This window comes from Lepidochelys kempii, chromosome 23 (genome assembly GCF_965140265.1).
Source record: "Lepidochelys kempii isolate rLepKem1 chromosome 23, rLepKem1.hap2, whole genome shotgun sequence".
Classification (NCBI taxonomy): Eukaryota; Metazoa; Chordata; order Testudines; family Cheloniidae; genus Lepidochelys; species Lepidochelys kempii.
The window spans coordinates 3,929,885-3,950,056 of NC_133278.1; the positions used below are offsets into that span (position 1 = coordinate 3,929,885).

Genomic DNA, 20,172 nt, shown 5'->3' on the forward strand with positions numbered 1-20,172 from the left:
AACAGCTGCCACGCCCTACCCCAGAGGTGGCTGCATCTCAGTGCTAGATGAAAGGTCCCCACACAAACAGCTGCCATGCCCTGCCCCACTGGTGGCTGCTCTGTGCAGAACCATCAATCTGTGTAGAAAGGCTTTGTCATGGGACGTGCTCAGAGCAGCTCAACCCCCAACCACCCCTCCCCACAGAAAACCTTGACAGTTTGGAAAACCAAACAAACAAGCCACTTCCCTGTTTCCCAGTCCCAGCCTTTACTGCCTGGGCGGGGAGAAGGAAAGATCCACCTTAAAGGAACTCAGCCCAGCCTTCCTTTCCCGGGGTTGATTGGCCATCCGGCCAGTCACTCGAGATCCCATATGGGCTTCTTGGAAAAGTTGGCTCCAGACTCCCGGTTGCCCTGGGCGCCCTGCTGCAGGGGGAGAGATTCCCGGCGAGGCCTGACGGCATGAGAGATGGGCTGCCAGAGCTCCCACCCGTCCGCTATCCCCGAGCTGGAGGAGATCATGGAGGAAACCGGCTGTAAGGGCTCAGCAGAGTGTGTGTGTGGGGGGGGATTGTGTAACCCTCAAGTTGGCAAGTTAAATCTGAGCAAAAGGGGACGGCGGGGAGGGGTGGTCGCACTGGCTGGTGTCCTGGGGCTGCAGGCCATGTGGGGCAGGGACCCTGCGCTGTACAGGGCTGGGCAGTCGGACCGCGCTGCACCTAAATACCTGCCTTCCGAGGCCTCTGGTTGAAGGGGAGGGAGAAACGTGTGTGTGTGGTTCTGCCAAAGGCCTGGGGGGGGGTCAGGACTCCTGGGTTCTATTCCGAGCTTGGGGAGGGGGGCTTGGTGGGTTGGAGCAGGGTGGGGCTGGGAAGCAGGGCGTGGGTTCTAGCCCCAGCTTGGGGAAGGGTGTTGTTTTGTGATCACAGCAGAGGTTGTTGAGTCAGGCAGGTAGGGTGATCAAACAGCAAATGTGAAAAATCGGGATGGGGTGGAGGGTAATATATAAGCCTATATAAGAGAGAGACCCAAAAATTGGGACTGTCCCTATAAAATTGGGATATCTGGTCACCCTACAGGCAGGACTCCTGGGTTCCCTGCTTGGCTCTGGCACTGACTAGCTGTACAGTCCCATGGCAAGTCACCAACGCCCCCCTCCCCCCTGTGCCTCGGTTTCCCCCATTTGACCTGGATCCTTGGGAAAGTGGCCTACCTGGTTAATTTGCAAGGTGCCCTGACAGTGGGTGGATGGGAGGGGCTGGCAAAGGAGGCAAGCTCACCCCCCAAACAGCTCCATCTTGTCCCCCATCTACCCTGGGGGTGCGGGGCAGAGAATGGCCACAGCACAGTGTGTGGAGAAGGACTCTCGGGTGCCGTTTCCCACCCCAGGGGGCTCGGAGTGTGAGAGAGGATCCGCCTCTGGGTGCATTTCAGAGCCACTGACTGAGGCCCTATGACTTACTGGGCGTGAAGCTTTGAACGGGTGTCCCAGCAAGGGGAATCCTGGAGTGTGGCTCTCCCAGCCCTGGCACTTTGGGTCTTTCTGAACCCAGCTGGGAATCACCTCGAGTTCGTTGGTTCGAATCCAGCCCTGGCGGGTAGGGACTGAAAGCCTACTTGAGTTGGCTACTGCTGGTGGCCCCACTTGTGATATGAGCTCAGGGCTTAGCAGGATGGGCGCCCGTGGCACAGAACAGCCTCCCTGTGGTTGGTCCTAATTGGCAACCTTGGCTAACAGGCCCAGGATTGAATGGGGCACAGGAAATGGGGGACCCCTGCAGGGTGTATTGGCAAGGGGGCGCTGAGATAAAATAGCCCCATGGCTAGAGTGCTGGACTCAGAATCAGGACGCCTGGGTTCTGTTTTCAGCTCCGGGAAGAGAGTAAGTTCTAGTGGTTAGAGCAAGGGAAGCTAGGAGTCCTGAGCTCTCTTCCTAACGCTGGTGGAGACTGGGGTCTAGTGGTCAGAGCAAAGGGGAATGTGGGAGTCAGGACTCATGAGTTCTCTTACTAGCAATGCCACTGATTGGCTGTGTGTGACCTTGGGTGAATCACTTCCCTGCCTCGTGCCTCAGTTTCCCCATCTGTAAAATGATACCGACCTTCCTTTGTAAAACACTTTGAGGTCTCCAGACAAAAAACCCAGGGAAAGAGCCAATCCCCCTGAGCAGCCCAGGCCCCTGGCATGAAATTAAATCTGCTATTAAATGTTAATCAGATGAGGGGAAGGGGAACAGATTTAATCACCAGTATCCTAAAAATTCCATCGCAGGGTTGTTAAACCCTCACCTGCCTTGGCCCCTGCAATAAGGGCGAATCTTTGTCAACGGCTAAAACTGTCTCGCTCTCTCGTGTCCAGTTTCGCAGGCCAGCGTTGTCCGCCTCTATGACCGGTTTCAGGCCCTGGACAAGGAGCAGAAGGGCTACCTGAGGTAGGGGGAAAGCGGGTGTCTCTCCCTGGGCCCTTCTGGCTGCTTTATCATTGGATCATTATGACAGCACTTACAGTCTCTGGTGCATTAAGGTGGTTTAACGCTTGGGTGCAAAGAGCTCGGACACTTCGGTGATGGGCATGGCAAAGGAAACCGTATAGCAGGGATGGGCGAACATTTTGGCCCAAGGGCCACATCTGGGCATGGAAATTGAATGGCGGGCCGTGAATGCTCAAAAAACTGGGGGTTAGGGTGCGGGAGTGGGGAAGGGCTCTGGCTGGGGATGTGGACTCTGGGGTGGGTCTGGGGTGCAGGAGGATGCTCCGGGCTGGAATCAAGGGGTTCAGAGGGCGGGAGAGGGATCAGGGCTGGGGCAGGGGGTTGGGGCGTGGGAAGAGGCTCAGGGGTGCAGGCTCCAGGCGGCACTTACCTCAAGCGGCTCCCGGAAGCAGCAGCATGTCCCCTCTCCAGCTCTTACGCGGAGGCGCAGCCAGGCGGGTCTGCACGCTGCCCCGTCCGCAGGCGCCACCCCTGCAGCTCCCATTGGCTGCGGTTCCCAGCCAGTAGGAGCTTCGGGGGCAGCTCTTGGGGCAGGGGCAGTGTGCAGAGCCCCCTGGCTGCCCCTATATGTAGGAGCCGGAGGGGGGACACACTGCTGCTTCCAGGAGCCGCACAGAGCAGGCCAAGCCCCCGACCCCGCTCCCCACCTGGAGCGCCAGAGCAGGGCAAGCCCCTGACCCCACTCCCTGGCGGAAGCTCGAGGGTCAGATTAAAATGTCTGGAGGGCCAGATGCGGCCCCCAGCCCGTAGTTTGCCCATCCCTGCCATATAGGGTGGAACAGATCAGGCGATGCCTGGATACAGGGTCAGCTCTGGGGTTCCAGGTGGAGCGATTATCATGGGTATTACGGTAGCACCTAGCTGGGGCAAGGAGAGTGCCCCCAAGATCCGGGCCCCGTTGCCTCAGGTGCCGCAGACATTGGCAGGAAAGGCCCCTGCCCCAAGGAGACAGACGAAAGGCTGGGAGGGGAAACTGAGGCACGGAGTGGGGCCCAAGGTCAGAGCCCGGAATAGAACCCAGGTGTCCTGAATGCTGTCCACACCCCCTCCCCCAGCGAGGGGAATCGGGCCCAGTGGCTCTCCGAGGGGGCCAACTCTCTACTAAGAGGGACCCACAACAGGGATGCACTGGGCAGCTAATGGGAGCTGCCCATGGCGGCCCAGAGTCTGGCATCAATCTGGAGTAACCCCAGGGGAGTGAGCTGCGGGTATCCAAGATCCTTCCTCTGGAACGGCTGCCATGCCCCACGCCAGAGACAGCTGCATCTCAGCGTTGAGAGAGGGATCTCTGTATAAACAGCTGCTGGGCCTCACTCCAGAAGTGACTGCATCTCACCACTGGAGGAGAGATCCCCATATCAACAGCTGCCTATGCCCCACCCCAGAGGCGACAGCCACCAGTCTTGCGCCTAGAACACAGGGGTTGAGGCCCCCAAGAGTTCAGAGCTGAACCAGCCAGGCCATGCCATGACCTCTGCCCTGTCTCACTCCCTAAAGCAAATACGACCTGCAGGGGATCGGGGAGCTGGCGGTGAACCCCCTGGGGGACCGGATCATCAACGCCTTCTTCAAGGAGGGGTGAGTCTGCTCCACGAGCGTCACCCCCAGCCCCAATCGACGGTGGGGGCAGGGAACTTCCAGCGGCCTGGCTCTGCAGCGTGGCGGGTGCAGGCTATCTCACTCGCCGCTGGGGGGCGCCAGAGCTCACCGGCCACGGAGCATTGCAGGGGACCCCAGCAGAGCCCGACGGGGACTGGATGGTGCAGGGTGCTGAGCAGTGCGGCCTCTGTGGCAGAGACATGCGTGGTCCTTCTTCGCTCCCTGCTGCATGGATCCCCGTGGACACAGCCCCTGCGCCCCGCCCCAGAGGTGGCCGCATCTCAGTGCTGGGCGAGGGCTCCCTGTATAAACAGCTGTGGCTTGTCTGGCAGCCTGCACTGCTGCACTGATTATTAGTCAAGTCTCCCGTCTTCCACCGCAGGGAAGAGCTCACCGATTTCCGATCCTTCATCCGGGTCCTGGCCCGTTTCCGGCCCATGGAGGAAGGAAAGTCCAAGGAGACTGGTCGCCCGGAGCCCATGAACAGCCGACAAAGCAAGCTGCAGTGTGAGTAGTGGGGCTGGTGGCAGGACTCATTGGGGGGGAGGCCTAGTGGACTGCCCCCCATGCCCCACTGCTAAGGCAAGTCACTGGGGCCCCTTGGTGACAAGGGGAGGAGGACCCAGATGAGGGGCTGTGGCATTATGGGGCCTGCATGGGAGGGGAAGGTACCACTGGCCTCTGGCCAGAGGGCATTGGGAGTGGGGGGTGAGGAGGGCACGTGGGAGGAGTGCTAGGTGTGGAGAACTGGGAGGGGTAGTGGGGTGGGGGCACCCAAGGGCATGTGGAGGGGTGCTGAGGTGGAGTGGAACTGACAGAACTGAGGGGCGGGTCATGCAGAGCTATGGGGAGGGGTGCTGGGGTGGGAGCATGCATGGGGAGGAGGCAGAGTGGGGCCACAGGCATATGGAGGGGTGTTGGGCTAGGGGGACATGTAGAGGCTTAAGGGGGACAGGGGGAGGTTGGGGCTGGTGGCGGGGGGATCATTTCCCTGCCCCGATCCCATTGCTGACACCAATCTGGGTTGCATAGTTGCTTTTCAGCTCTACGACCAGGACAGCGACGGGAAGATCTCCCGGGACGAGATGCTGCAGGTAATGAGCGTGCACGAACGTGCAAAGGCCTGGGGAGTGTGCAAAGAGTGAGGGGAAGGGGCTTGGGGTGAGCATGCGCACGAGGCTGGGGAGCGAGTGTGCAAGGTGGCTGTGCGAGGCCGGCCTCCTCCCGAGGGCCCCCAGAGGTGGAATCCCTCCTCCCCTCCTGCAGTGGCAGCCCCCCGGGGTGGGTGGGGCAAGGGGCGGGGCCGTCACTGTCTCCTCCCCTCCAGGTGCTGCGGCTGATGGTCGGCATCCAGGTGACGGACGAGCAGCTGGCGTGCATCGCCGAGCGCACCATCCAGGAGGCCGATCAGGACGGTGACGGCGCCATCTCCTTCGAGGAGTTTGCCATGGTCTGGCAGGGTCCAGGGGGGCAGGGTGTAGAGCTGGGGGGCAAGGGGTGGGGTTGATTGTCTAGAGGGGAGCGGTGAGGCCCGGTGGAGGGGGTGGAGGATGGATTATTAAGTGTATTACGATAGCACCTGGGGCCACAGCTGAGCGAGAGACAGTCTGGCGGGATCAAGGAAGGACCATTATCCCCACTGAACAGGAAGGGAAACTGAGGCACGGGGAGGCTAACTGGTTGGACACAAGGTCACCCAGGGTGTCTGGAGCAGTGCTGGGAATTGAGTCCCAGCCCAGGGCTTTAGTCACATGGTCAGCCCACCCGCCCGCAGGGACCTCTTGTGGCTGTCTGGGTGGGAAGTGGTTACAGCCCGGGGCTGGCCATGTTTCCGACGTCCTCGCCTCCCCGCAGTCAGTGGAGAAGCTGAACATAGAGCAGAAAATGAGCCTCCGGCTGCTGAAGTGACCCATCAGGATTGGAGAGAGCTCCTCCCCCCGACCCAGCACGGGGAAGATCCACTCTCAGAGGGGCTGCCGCCAATCAGATTTCAGCTCCGCCCTCTCATCATTCAATGGATCCCTCCAAGGAGGGGCTGCATCCAATCACACTTCAGCTCCGCCTTCCTACCTCCGCTCCGCATAGTTCCAGACAGAGAAGAGCTGCACCCAATCAGATTTCATCTCTGCCCCCTCACCTCAGGAAGGATCCAGTCTGACAGGGGCTACGTCCAATCAGATTTCACCTCTGCCCCTTGTCTTGTGATGGATCCAGTTGAAGAGGGGCTGCATCCAGTCAGATTGCATTGCTGACAAAGAGCGGATCCTGCTGTGAAGCTGGCCTATGATGGCTGTCACTCCTTCCAAATAACAAGTGCCTGCACCCAAGGGAATGGGATCCAAGCTAACTCCCCTCCCCAGCGCTGCCCCTGATAACTGGGGGACTCTGATGCCCCCCAATGGCAGGGGATAGTAGAGCCTCTGGTCAGTTTACTGCAGATCAGAGACTTACAACCTACAAACAGCACTTCCCGTTCTTGTGCTTTAAGCCCTCTTTGCAGTCCCTCTATTCTGGGCCCTGCCCAGCTCCCAGTGTCAATTAGAGCAGCCCTGAGGCTGCTCTGACTTGCACATCACCCCCTAGCGGCCCTGGGGAGCAGAGAATACCCACAGCGCCGTACGCTCCAGCTATGTCCCCAATCGACCCCCTGTGCCGGGAGCTGGAAGCAGGGCCCTTATGCACAGCAGCCGGGGACGCTCTCACTGGTCAAGGCGCGGGAAGCTTCTCAGGGCGACGCTGCCGTCCCAGTGGGCTCAGTGTGCCTGAGACTTGGGCCTAGAATCTCCTGCCATCGGGGCTGGATTCGCTCGGATTCAACTCTGTCTGTTTGTAAAAAAATAAAATAACCATGAAAAATCTCGTCCTCGGATTTAAAATAATCGTCGAATTTCCATCTGCATTTAATGCCGGGGAGAAAATGCCACCCCCCACCGCCACCAACTCGAGTCCCTGGGGCAGTGTGGCCAGCCACACAGCTCCCCTTAGCCAATCTATCCCAGCTCTGGAGGGATCACCCCACCTCCAAGGGAAAGTAGGGGGCTCAGGCCCCAGGGTCCCATTTACTCCTTGGCCTTTTCACGGTGGGGTGGCTAAGTGGTTGCGGCATTTGACTATAATCTGGTGGGTTAGAGTCTCCCTCAATCTCACACGGGAAGGCCCCCTCCCATGCACCCAGAAGCACGTGGGTCCTTGATCCAAAGGCGGTCTGACCCAAAGCTGGCTCCTGTGATGCCCTGTCAAGCATGGGCTATGAAACCGATGGCTCGGGGGAACGCTGACGCTCCACTGAGGCTACCAGCAGGGTCGGGAGAGGGCATTTATACCGGTGTCTCTTGTAGGCTGTGAACATCCATCTTACTGAGCTGAGACCTGCCCTGTTTGTCACACCCATGAGGCCACAAAGCAGTTCTAGGGGGCCTGGGAAAATGGCTCGTCCCGCACCGATGACATTAAAGTCAGATCAGAGTGGGGGGAAATTTTCACGGGGTGGATTCTTGCCCAGTGGTTCCCCGGTGGGTGCGGATTTCTCTGTGACTGCTCGTGCCCAGCTCCAGAGGCCTGCTGGACAGCGTCCGTCCGTCTTAGGTGCAGTTGATCTCTCTCTGTTTCTCCCCACTGCACCCTATAAAATGTCCCACCACGCACTCATCTCCTCCAGCAAGCTCAGGCCTTAATCATAATCAGCCCTAGTATATCTCAAGGGGCTTTCCAAAGAGGTTGGTATCATTAGCCCAGTTCTATGGGTGGGGAAACTGAGGCACAAAGAGAGCATGACTTGCCAGTGATTGAGCTGAGATTAGAACCCACCTCTTCCAGGTCCTGGGCCAGTGCCCTATTCGGTAGGCCTTGGCCTCTTTGCTGTATCCACACCCCTAACTCCAGGCGTCCCCACACACACACACATTTCCCTTTCTTTGCCCACCCGCCTCCCTGCGACACAGCCCCGGTTCTCCCAGCCCAGCCTCCCACCTGTGTTCATTGCAAAGTGTCTTTCAGGGAGGCGGGGGGAAGGGAATTGCATCAGCCCCTGATTGCTGGTGGGGCAGGGGGGACCCCAGCCCCACCAAGCAGGTGGCAGGATTGGCCCAGTTTGGAACGTCCATGTGATGCCTGCGAAAAGCTTGCCTGGTGAGCTGAGTGCACTGCCCATCACGCTGGCCACATGTGCCACCCCAGCTGGCGTCTCTTGTCTTAGCCTTCGATTGGACGCTCTTTGGGGCAGGAACTGCCTTTTGGTTCCGTGTTTGTACAGCGCCTGGCACGATGGGGTCCTGCGCCATAGCTGGGGCGCCTAGGTGCTACCGTAATACACCTAATAGCAATACAAACATACAGCGCCTGGCACAATGGGGTCCTGCGCCATAGCTGGGGCGCCTAGGTGCTACCGTAATACACCTAATAGCAATACAAACATACAGCGCCTGGCACAATGGGGTCCTGCCCCATAGCTGGGGCGCCTAGGTGCTACCGTAATACACCTAATAGCAATACAAACATACAGCACCTGGCACGATGGGGTCCTGCGCCATAGCTGGGGCGCCTAGGTGCTACCGTAATACACCTAATAGCAATACAAACGTACAGCACCTGGCACGATGGGGTCCTGCGCCATAGCTGGGGCGCCTAGGTGCTACCGTAATACACCTAATAACATTCAAAATGTTCAGCGCCTGGTGCAATAGGGTCTTGGCCCGTGGCTGGGGCGCCTGGGTGCTATTTAATGCACCTAATAGCAAGAAAAACGTTTCACCCTAATACACCGAATAAATAACACACAGTGACAGACCCAGCGGGATCCAGCGTGGGAGCTCTCCGGGATCCTGGCCGCTGGGGAGGTGTCGGGGCCAGAGAAGAAACGTTTAAGTTTCTTTGAATTTCTTTAAGTTTATTGAATGCGGTGCCTGGGAAAATCTTCCCTCCTTCAATTCCGGGGGTTGCCGAGTTATGGCGGGCGGGGGCGGAGACCAGGTGATCACACTGGGCCCTTCTGACTCCTAATCCTGGTTGGCTCGTGTCCCTCCCCGCATCACACCCACACCCGGGGGTGTGGGGGCAGCTCCCAGGTCTACCTACACACCCACACCGGGGGGGGCGGGGGGGGCAGCTCCCAGGTCTACCTACACACCCACACCGGGGGGCAGCTCCCAGGTCTACCTACACACCCACACCCGGGGGGGGCGGGGGGGCAGCTCCCAGGTCTACCTACACACGCACACCCGGGGGGGGGCGCGGGGGGGGGGCAGCTCCCAGCTCCCAGCTCTACCGGCTCCCTCCAGCCTCTGTAGGGTTAAAAGATAAAAACCCACCCAGATTTGGGTCAGGGGCTCAGCCTATCGCCTCCGTCTCTGGCGGTGGCTAGCCCAGCAGCCAGCCAATCGCGCGGGGCTTGTGCCTGTGCGCTGGGGTTTTGCAGCGGGGGGGGAGGTGTCTTTGCTGACACGTCCCCGGACGGGATTGGGGTGCATCGCCGGGATCGCCCCTCCCCTTTTGGAAAGGGATCGGCGCTGCACCTGCTTAGGGGCAGGGGGGAGCGATCGGGCTGGAAGGGGGACCCCCCCCGCACCCAGGTACCAGCTCTTTTGCTCTCTCTAGCGACCTGGGGGAGATACTGAGGACCGCTCCCCCCCCCGCCCCAGGCTGGGCTCGGGGGTTGGGGGTGCTACAGCCCTGGGGGGGCGGATGAGCGGGGAGGATGCTGCAGTCCGGGCCTGGGAGACATCTTACTGCATCTTCCTGTCCGGCTCAAGGTGCCTGAGCTGGGGGGGCTGCTTCCCTTGCGGCTGTGGAGGGGGGGGACAGAGGGAGTAGATCGGGGTACAGGCAGGGGGGCTGCTGGGGAGGGGCTGGGGTATGGGCACGGGGGACAGGCTTCAGGGGGGAATGGGGGCGCTGGGGTATAGGAACTGGGGGAAATAGGGGGGAGAAGGTCTCGGGGAGAGGGAGCAGTTTTTTTGGGGGGGGCAGGCTGCATTACCTGCAGCTGCCTGAGGGAGGGAACGGTGGGGGGGGGCAGGGGTTACACCCCTAGGGCTGGGGTAACAGTTGTGCAGATATGGGGCAGCCTCGCTGAGCCTGCTGGGAGGCTGGGGAGGTGGAATGGGGGGGGGTTCCTGGGTCTAGCCTCTCGTGTCCCCTAGAATGGAGCCCCTTGTGCCCCCCACCCAGAGATGCCTCCAGGCCCAGCCTAGCTGCCAAGTATCCAATTCCTCCCGCACCCCGGGGAGCTGGCCCATGTGGGAAGGGGGTAAACTCCCCCCCCCCCCACCTGCCCGCCTGCCGCCCTCATCCTGATTAAACTGGCCAGCTCCTGCCATGAGCCTCCCCCTAAATCTTGTCTGGGCTGCTGCTTGGGAGGCAACTAAGGGATGGGAGTGGGGTGGAGGAGTTGCTGGGAGACAGGACTCCTGGGTTCTATTCCCGGCTCCGAGAGGGGAATAGGATTGGGGGTGGGAGGCAGGACCCCTGGGTTCTGTTCCCGGCTCTGAGAGGGGAATAGGATTGGGGGTGGGAGGCAGGACCCCTGGGTTCTGTTCCCGGCTCTGAGAGGGGAATAGGATTGGGGGTGGGAGGCAGGACCCCTGGGTTCTGTTCCCGGCTCTGAGAGGGGAATAGGATTGGGGGTGGGAGGCAGGACTCCTGGGTTCTGTTCCCGGCTCTGAGAGGGGAATAGGATTGGGGGTGGGAGGCAGGACCCCTGGGTTCTGTTCCCGGCTCTGAGAGGGGAATAGGATTGGGGGTGGGAGGCAGGACTCCTGGGTTCTGTTCCCGGCTCTGAGAGGGGAATAGGATTGGGGGTGGGAGGCAGGACCCCGGGTTCTGTTCCCGGCTCTGAGAGGGGAATAGGATTGGGGGTGGGAGGCAGGACCCCTGGGTTCTGTTCCCGGCTCTGAGAGGGGAATAGGATTGGGGGTGGGAGGCAGGACTCCTGGGTTCTATTCCCGGCTCCGAGAGGAGAATAGGATTGGGGGTGGGAGGCAGGACTCCTGGGTTCTGTTCCCGGCTCTGAGAAGGGAATAGGATTGGAGGTGGGGAGGCAGGACCCCGGAGTTGTATTCCCGGCTCTGAGAGGGGAATAGGATTGGGGGTGGGGAGGCAGGACCCCTGGGTTCTATTCCTGGCACTGGGAGGGCGGGGGGGTCTAGTGGTTGGAGCAGGGAAGGCTGGGAGCCAGGACTTTGTGGGCTGGGGTGTGCATTTTCTGTTCCAGCTCTGGGGCCCCCTCAGTCCCTGTGTGACCTTGGGATGTCCTTTCCCTTCTCCACAGTTCCGTGTCCCCATCAGTGACGTGGGGGTGAAAACCTGATTTCCAGAATGGGTTGCTGGGGGTAATTCACTGGTGTGTGAAGATTCTGGGATGAGAGGAGCCAGGGAAGCACAATGCATTATTATGGAGTAGAGCAGGGGGGTTGGGAGCCAGGACTCCTGGGTTCTAGCCCCAGTTCTGGGAGGGGAGTGGGGTCTAGTGGTTAGAGCAGCGGTGGCAACTTGAGAGGCAGGACTTCTGGGTTCCATTCCCAGCTCTGCCACCAGTTTCCCTGACCTTGGGCACATCACTTCCTTTCTCCGTGCCTGTTTCCCCATGTGTAAAATGGAAATAACCCCCTCCATCCCATTTTGGGTGGGGGATTTAGACTGCACCAATTAATCCCTCCTGTCTCTCTCCTGCACCCCCATTCTTCCCGTCACAGGCCTTGCAGGATCCAGCAAGAACCTGGGGATCCCCTGCCCCCCTCCCTTGAAACAGCACCATCTCTGAGCGGAAACCCTGACGCCCCTGCACCGTCATGTCGACCATCAATCCAGAGTAGTGAGTCTGGGCTGCCAAAACCAAGGGTTGCATCGCATGGCTGGCAGGAGGTGGGAGGGATGCTGAGCAAAAGGTGGCTTTTGTGTGCAATGAGTTGGGTGGGTCTCAGCACAGATCTCTCAGAGAAGGGAACAGGACCAGTTGGGGGGGAGGTGTCTGTATGCATATCGGGTGTGGGGGGGAGCCCTGTGTTCTCCTGGCAGACATTAGAAGGGATGCGGGTGGTTGCTGAGGTCCTGGGGCTTATGAGCAGGATGATGTCGCTCCCTGTTGGCCACCCGCAGCCACTGCGACCACCCGCCCTGACCAGAGAGCCACTATTGGGGGCTGGCGGCTCCCACGCTGGGTCCGTCGTTGGATCCCTGCTGGCAGCCGTTTGGCTGCAGTGGAAGCGGGGGGTTACTCAGCGGCTAGAATTGCCCCCCCAGGCATTTCAGGGCGTCACCCTCCCCTCTCCCCAACAGCGACTACTTGTTCAAACTCCTCCTGATCGGGGACTCCGGGGTTGGCAAATCTTGTCTCCTGCTGCGCTTCGCGGTGAGTATCCGAGATGGTTAATTCTTAGGTGTATTACGGTAGTGTCCAGGCAACCTGCTCACAGACCAGCCCCCCATTGTGCCAGGTGCTGTACATTTGTATTGCTATTAGGTGTATTACGGTAGTGCCTAGAAGCCAGGTCACCCACCCCATTGGGCCCATGAACAGGCCTGACCCTAACAGCTCTTCCCCGCTCCAGGCCCAAGGAGGGAGAGAAAGCCAAGGGTCCTGCTGAAGGAATTTCTCCCATCAGGTGGGGGGAGCAAGAATGATGGGTGGGAACACAGTCTAGTGGGACAGAGCCAGGGGAGGGGTGGGAGCAGTGGAGGGGGAGAGAGGGACTGGGAATCAGGACTCCTGGCTTCTCTTTACAGCTCAGTCAGCCACTCTCTGTGCGACCTTGAGCAAGTTGGTGCCTCGTTCCCTGCCTCAGTTTCCCTGTCTGTGATGTGATAAAAATACCATAAGGCCTGAACCAGAGGGTTGAGGGCTTGTACATCTTACTGGGGTAAAGCTACTGCCCTCTCCAGGATGGAATTGGAACTGTTCATCTGTGTGTCCTAGCCTCTATGCTGCTACGAGCTGATGGGGATTCTCCTTTAGCTCCGGTGGCTAGGCTTTTGGAGCAGGGGGAAGCAGGTTCTAAGCCTTTTGTTGCTGTGAAGTTCCTAGGGGCCTTGGGGCGGGCAGCACAGGGGCACCATGATGGCTGTGGGGGCAGGAGGGAAGCACTCAGTCTGCGGAAGGCTGGGGGGCACTGCTGGGCTCCCCCCTGCCCCATCACTCGCTGTCCCTCCTCTCTTCCCCAGGATGACAATTACACTGACAGCTACATCAGTACCATTGGGGTGGACTTCAAGATCCGGACCATTGAGCTGGAGGGGAAAACTATCAAACTCCAGATAGTGAGTTCATGGCACTCGGGGTTATCAGGACCCCTGCGTTCCATTCCCAGCTCTGGGAGGACAGTGTGGTCTACTGGTTAGAGCGGGGGGGCGGGGCTGGGAATTGGTCTCCTGGGTTCTGTGGGCTCTGGGAGGGGAGTGTGAGGTCTTGTGGATAGATTTAGGAGCCAGGGTCAGAGGTTCAACACACTGAACGAAATACAGACCCGGCTGCAAAAGTGAGAAGCCTCCCCCAGCTCCTGACCCCACCTCTCGCCCCCACCCATGAGGTTGGGAGGTTGCATCCAGACTCAGCTGAGGCCATGACTCAGATATGATGACGCTCCCGCCTTCCTGACTGGCTAAAATCTCCTGGCATTTCCCCTGCGTTCTCAGGAGATTTCAGCTGCCCCAGACCAAGGGATACAGACTCTGCCCCAGTGCAGAGTCTGAGCCGGAGCTGGGTTCAGATCGGGCCCCAACCCAAAGTGAAGTTGGGGTGGATCTGAAGTTGCTTTCTGACCCATCTCAACACTCCAATGAGGACGGTGGGGGAGACCTTAAAATTGTTCAGGGTGTTGCTGCATCTGATACACGCAGGGAATGGAAGGAAGGACCCAGCACCAAGGAAGTGGTGAGGCCTCATCTGGAGTACTGTGTCCAGTTTTGGGCCCCACACTTCAAGAAGGATGTGGATAAATTGGAGAGAGTCCAGCAAAGGGCAACAAAAATGATTAGGGGACTGGAACACATGAGTTATGAGGAGAGGCTGAGGGAGCTGGGATTGTTTAGCCTGCAGAAGAGAAGAATGAGGGGGGATTTGATAGCTGCTTTCAACTACCTGAAAGGGGGTTCCAAAGAGGATGGCTCTAGACTGTTCTCAATGGTAGCAGATGACAGAACGAGGAGTAATGGTCTCAAGTTGCAGTGGGGGAGGTTTAGATTGGATATTAGGAAAAACTTTTTCACTAAGAGGGTGGTGAAACACTGGAATGCGTTACCTAGGGAGGTGGTAGAATCTCCTTCCTGAGAGGTTTTTAAGGTCAGGCTTGACAAAGCCCTGGCTGGGATGATTTAACTGGGAATTGGTCCTGCTTTGAGCAGGGGGTTGGACTAGATGACCTACTGGGGTCCCTTCCAACCCTGATATTCTATGATTCTAAGTATACATGGAAATAGCGCGAGCGTGTCGGGGCAAAATCAGGAGAGCCCAGGCAAGGAATGAGTTACGGCTGGCAAGGAAGGTTAGAGACGACAGGACGGGGTTCTTCAAATAAGTCAGATGAAAAAGAAAGATCACGGACAGTGTGGGCTCGCTGGAGAAGGTGAGCTGGGAACGGAAGATGGTAGGAACGCAGAGCTGCTCAATGCCTACCTCGCCTCAGTCTGTAACATGTGACCGGACGACTAGCAAAATTACCGCAGACAATGAAGGGGACGGGAGGCAGGTCGGGATAAGTAAAGAACACATCACAGATCTTCTGACCAATCTGAATGAAGTCAAATCAGCAGGGCCGGATGCTCTTCACCCAGGCTACTGCAGGAATTAGCTGAAGAAATCTCGGAGCCACTGGCGATAATACTTACAAACACCTGGGTGACAGGTCCCGGAAGACCGGAGAAGGGCCAGCGTGGAGCCCATCTTTACAAAGGGGGAGCCGGGGAGCTGTAGACCAGTCAGCCTGGCTTCGATACCTGGAAGCTACTGGAGCCAGGTATAAACCATTCCACTGGCGAATGCCGGGAGGCTGAAGGGGTGATCACTAGCAGCCAGCATGGGTTTGCCAAGAACAAATCCTGCCAAACCAGCGTGATTCCCTTCTTTGACAGCGTAACTGGTCTGGTGGATGGGGGAATGCGGTGGACATCCTACACCTGGACTTCAGCAAGGCTTTTGACACAGTCCCACGTGACATTCTGATAACTAAGCTGGAGAGATGCGGCTCGGCAGAACTACCATTAAGTGGATACGTAACTGGTTAAACAGCTGCAAACAAAGAGTAACTATTAATGGAACGATGTCGGATTGGAGAGAGGTCTCGAGTGGGGCTCCCCAGGGATCTGTTCTGGGTCCGGTGTTGTTTAACATCTTTATTAATGGCCTGGATGTAGGAAGAGAGAGGAGACTGATCATATTTGCAGGTGACACAAAGCTGGCGGGGGGTGGGGTTGCCAACGCTTTGGAGGACAGAGCGAAGATTCAGAGGGATCTTGATAAATTGGAGAACTGGGCTTGAAATTCAACACAGACAAATGGAAGGTGCTTCAGTTAGGGAAGAAAAACCAGACGCACAAATGCGGAATGGGGGGTAACCAGCTTGGCAGCAGCACGGCTGAGAAGGAGCTGGGAGTTGTGGTGGATCCCAGCCCCAACGTGAGTCAGCAATGCGATGCTGTGGCCAAAAAAGCAAATGCAATTTTGGGTTGCATTAATACCTCCTGCAAGTCCTGGGAGGTGACAGTACCGCTCTGCTCGGCGCCGGCTGGGCCTCACCTGGAGACCTGTGTCCGTTGTATAGGAAGGACGTAGAGAAACTGGAAAGGGTCCAGAGGCGCGCAACAGAGATGATCAGAGGGTGGAACACAAGCCGTATGAGCAAAGGCTGAAGGAGCTGGCTATGGTTAGCTGGGAAAAGAGGAGAGGAAAGGGGGACGCGGTAGTGGTCTTCAGATACTTGGAAAGCTGCCGTAAGAAAGCTGGAGAAAAGTCGTTCTCCCCTGCCACAGAGGGCAGGACAAGGGGCAGTGGGTTCAAACGACAGCCCAGCAGATGTAGATTAAATCTCAGGAAAAACTCCCTCGCTGTACGAGCAGCAGGACAATGGAACGGAGGCCTCGGGGGGTCGTGGAAGCTCCTTCGCTGGCGGTTTTTGAAAGGAGGCTGGAGCCATCTGTCTTGGGTGGTTTAGACCCAGCAAATCCTGCACCTTGGCAGGGGGTTAGACTAGATGTCCCTTGCGGTCCCTTCTGACCCTGTGGTTCTATGATCTCTTCAACGGGGGTGCATGAGGGGGAGCTGGGGTCTGTTTTGGGGGTACAAGAGAGGGTGGGGTCTGTGGGGTGCATGGCAGGGCATCGAGGACCTGTGGGGATGGGGGCACAGGGAAGGACATCTGGGGTCCCTTTTGGAGTGCAAGCAGCACTAGCGTCAACTGGGGGTCTGGAGGCTGTGTGGGCCTAGGATAGGGGATCTGGGTTCTGTAGGGCCTGGGAGCTGGCATGTGAGCTGGCAGGGCTGTGGGGTACAGAGTGGGGGGCTGTGTGGGTCCAGGATAGGGGACCTGGGTTCTGTGGGGCCTAGGAGCTGGAATGCAAGCTGGAAGGGCTGGGGGTTGGGGGGTACAGAGTGGGGGGCTGTGGGGTATAGGAGATCTAGGATCAGTGTGGGGCACAGGGTGTGTGTGATTGCCTTTTAGAAGCTGCATTTAATAAACTACAAACCAGCCTGCTGAGGCCGATTTTCCCCTTTTGCCCCGTGGGGCTCATCCCGGGGTGGGAAGGAAGCCTCCGTTCCACCCTCAACCCTTATGGGTCCTGTTCTGCTCCGTTCAGACGCCCCACAGCAGAGCCCAGCTGAAGTGAAGCTGACCGGGAGCAGCCATTTACCAGCTGTGACTGTGTGGGCGGCAGGATCCGTCCAACAGCTGATCCCACCCTCCAATCCCAGCCCCGTTCCCCAGTGGGGGCCCCCCGCCCCCCAAGGCTCCTTGCTGATCCACCGTCTGCCAGTCCCCCCTGCACAGGACTCCAATCTTTCTCACCTGCCAGCCCCTCTGTGCCAAGAATGGCCCCTTGAAACTCCCCTCCCGCCCTGCGCAGGGGTCCTCCCCGGCTGGCTGGCAAAAGGGGCCTGCTCCCAGTCACGGGAGGCTGAAAGCAGAGTCTATTTCTGACTCTGGGGAGGAATGTTGGCCAGAGGCTAGAGCTGCGGGGTTGGGAGTCCGGACTCCTGGGTTCTATGGGCTAACCGGGCAGAGGATTCAGAGCCAGGACTCTGGGGTTCTATCCCGGGCTCTTGGAGGCCGTATGGTGCACGGGGCTGGGTGCCAGGACTCCTGGGTTCCCTTTCTAGTTGTGGGAAGGAGCATGGTCTATGTGTCTTTCTTTCCCTGCCCTGCAGTGGGACACAGCCGGCCAGGAGCGCTTCCGGACGATCACGTCCAGTTACTACAGAGGTGCCCACGGTATCATCATTGTGTATGATGTAACGGACCAGGTGAGTCTGACCACGGAGCCCTTCCTAAGGGAGGGCGTTTTGCTAGGTATGGACTTGCTATAGCCCTTGGCTATAAATGACTGGCACTTATCCGTGTTCTTCATCCTGAAATATTTCACAACCTAGATCTGTAGGTTTGGGGTGGGACGTGGCAGCTGTTTGTGCCAGGATCATGTCACTCCGCACTGAGATGCAGCCACCTCTGGGGTGGGGCACAGTGGCTCTATATACAGGGATCATGTCACCTAGTGGAGGGATAAAGCTACCCTTGCGTTTGGATGTGGCAGCTGTTTCAACAGCAGTATAGAAACTATGCAGCATTTTAAGGCGGGAAGGGAAGGAGAATCCAGTATCCCAATGGAAGGGCAGAGGAAAGTTGAATGGTATCTGCATGGGGATTTGGTGTTTACATTAATTGCCCTTTTTTTGGCTTGTGTGTAGTAGATACAGACCTGGCCAGGAGTATTTGTATCTCTTTAAGAGGGTAGCTGCTCCAAGACTGGCTAGCTCTGTTGCTTGGGGGCGGGGCTATGGAGCCTTTCCCTCCAGGCTGTGGGTTCAAGCCCCACTCAGGGGAGTAATGCCTGAGAGTCGCTCCCAATTAATGGCCGCTTTGGGTGTGACAGAAGCTGGTGGGTCTCAGTCCAGTTTGGATGGCAAGGTGCCCTTTATTTGAGTTGCCATGTTCCCCTGACTTGTATCCCCACCCTGACTGGGGATGGACTAGGTGAAGGCTGATGGGCCTGCCCCCAGCTGTAGGTGGGGTTTAGACTGCAGGCGAGGCTCTTGCCTTGATCCCCTGGGAGCAGGTCTTCCCAGAGGGAATCAGGGAAGCGCTGGGCCCCTGGAGACGCCGCTCTCGGAGCCTCTCCCATCTCCGCTCCCCGCAGGACTCGTTCAGCAACATGCACCTGTGGCTGGAGGAGATCGGCCGCTACGCCAGCGAGAACGTCAACAAGCTGATCGTGGGCAACAAGAACGACCTGACCTGCAAGAAGGTGGTGGATTACACCACGGCCAAGGTCAGTACCGGGGGAGGAGGGGCAGAATAGTGCACGTGTCGCACACTCATGCACACTTAAACACCAGCCCACAAGCACCGGGGGGGAGGGCTCCGGTGAAAAACCCAGAGATCCTGGACTGAGGCATGGGAGAGGGCAGGATCTGCCCGGCACTAACCGTGGCCTTTCGTGTTCCCCGGGGCAGGAGTACGCGGACGCACTGGACGTGCCGTTCCTGGAGACCAGCGCCAAGACCTCCACCAACGTGGAGCAGGCCTTCGTCACCATGGCGGCCGAGATCAAGAACCGGGTGGGCAGCGGCCTCCCCCACAGCGACAGCCGCCAGCCCATCCCCCGCATCCAGAGCGCCCCCCTGCGGCAGGGCCGGGCCGGCGCGGGGGAGGGCGGCGACGGAGGTGCGGGCTGCTGTTAGGGAGGGGGTTTACCCCCCACCACCACCACCTACCCCGTGGTGGGGAGCTTCTCCGTGTCTGGGACTACGGCTGGGGGCCAGGACTGCTGGGCGGGGGGGGGCCCTTTGCAGCACCCTATTTATCTGCAATAGATTTTTACAGGCTGCGGTCCAGCTCCCCTTATCCCTCTCCAACCCCGTGGGTGCACCCTCCCCCTTCGCTAGCCCAGAGACACTCGGGGCCGGCTACTGGCCGGCTGGCTCCGCTACTCCAAGATCCATCTTCCCCTCCCCCCGTCATTCCCGACTCCCCGCTGCATGGCCATACAGCCCGCCCTGCTCTGCACCCTTCAGGCCTCTGGAAGGGCACAAGCTGCTCCGAACGGAGCCGGGCCCGGGAAGGAGTCCCCCGAATGCTGGAGGACGTGCGACGCCTTCCTGCGTGGAGAAGGAAGTGGCCTCTCGTTAAGAGGACCCAGCCACAGACCGAGCAGCAAGGAACTGTGCTGTGAGGCCCAGGACAAAAGCGGAAAGCGCCGTAGTTTGCTTCCCCTCTTAACGCAGCCTCATGGGAGTCTGGTGCCAAATTAGCGTCTTTTCCATGCCCAAACGTGAATGCTTGAATTTCTCCCCCGTCAGCTCCAGACTGAAGAGTGGCTTGAAAATTCAAAGCTTGGGTGGAAAGGCGACTCGAGCCGGGTCTCTAAGGCGATTTCTGACAGCAGGGGCCTTGTTAAGCCAGAGTGCGATCCCGTGGCTGGGCGGAGTCAGCTGGAAATCGGGGTGCAGGTTTTTAACACCATGGGTGTTTAATCCAGAGTGAGATCCTGTGGCTGGGCGGAGTCAGTTGGAAATCAGGGTGCAGGTTTTTAACACCATGGGTGTTTAATCCAGAGTGAGATCCCGTGGCTGGGCGGAGTCAGCTGGAAATCGGGGTGCAGGTTTTTAACACCATGGGTGGTGAGCCATTGGAAGAGCCAGTCACGTGAGTCGCTCACAGCTGAGGAACGGGACGTAGGACAACCACGGGGAGCCAAAAAATCTCACAGAGACACAGGCCTGGGGGACCAGGTGACCTAAAATAGTTTGGCTCTCACTGCGTGGCCAGCTGTGAGCCTTTAATGTCTCTAGGGAACAGAGAGACGACGCTCAGGCTGTACGGTACTGTTTAGTTTAACCTTGGTCCAAAGCAGCTGATTGTGTAAGGCCCCCGGCCCTCCGCATTAAAGGTCTACAGGCATCTA

General features: G+C 58.6%; 2 protein-coding genes across 4 annotated transcripts; both read left to right on the forward strand.

Moving 5' to 3' along the window:
* The first annotated feature begins 267 nt into the window (after positions 1 to 267).
* Positions 268 to 6,927, forward strand: CHP2 (calcineurin like EF-hand protein 2). Of its 2 annotated transcripts, XM_073321417.1 has the most exons (7): positions 269 to 517; positions 2,340 to 2,412; positions 3,970 to 4,050; positions 4,454 to 4,578; positions 5,104 to 5,165; positions 5,399 to 5,521; positions 5,926 to 6,927. In XM_073321417.1, exons 1-7 carry the CDS (start codon positions 451 to 453, stop codon positions 5,977 to 5,979), a joined length of 585 nt encoding a protein of 194 aa, XP_073177518.1. In that variant the 5' UTR covers positions 269 to 450; the 3' UTR covers positions 5,980 to 6,927. The 2 variants fall into 2 exon arrangements, with proteins under 2 accessions (XP_073177519.1, XP_073177518.1); XM_073321418.1 differs by lacking the exon at positions 2,340 to 2,412 and having other exon boundaries at positions 268 to 517.
* Positions 6,928 to 9,496: 2,569 nt separating this feature from the next.
* Positions 9,497 to 20,172, forward strand: LOC140902074 (ras-related protein Rab-1A-like). Of its 2 annotated transcripts, none has more exons than XM_073321736.1 (7): positions 9,497 to 9,638; positions 11,760 to 11,878; positions 12,343 to 12,415; positions 13,225 to 13,320; positions 17,420 to 17,515; positions 18,406 to 18,537; positions 18,722 to 20,172. In XM_073321736.1, exons 2-7 carry the CDS (start codon positions 11,856 to 11,858, stop codon positions 18,947 to 18,949), a joined length of 648 nt encoding a protein of 215 aa, XP_073177837.1. In that variant the 5' UTR covers positions 9,497 to 9,638; positions 11,760 to 11,855; the 3' UTR covers positions 18,950 to 20,172. The 2 variants fall into 2 exon arrangements, with proteins under 2 accessions (XP_073177837.1, XP_073177839.1); XM_073321738.1 differs by lacking the exon at positions 9,497 to 9,638 and adding an exon at positions 9,733 to 9,818.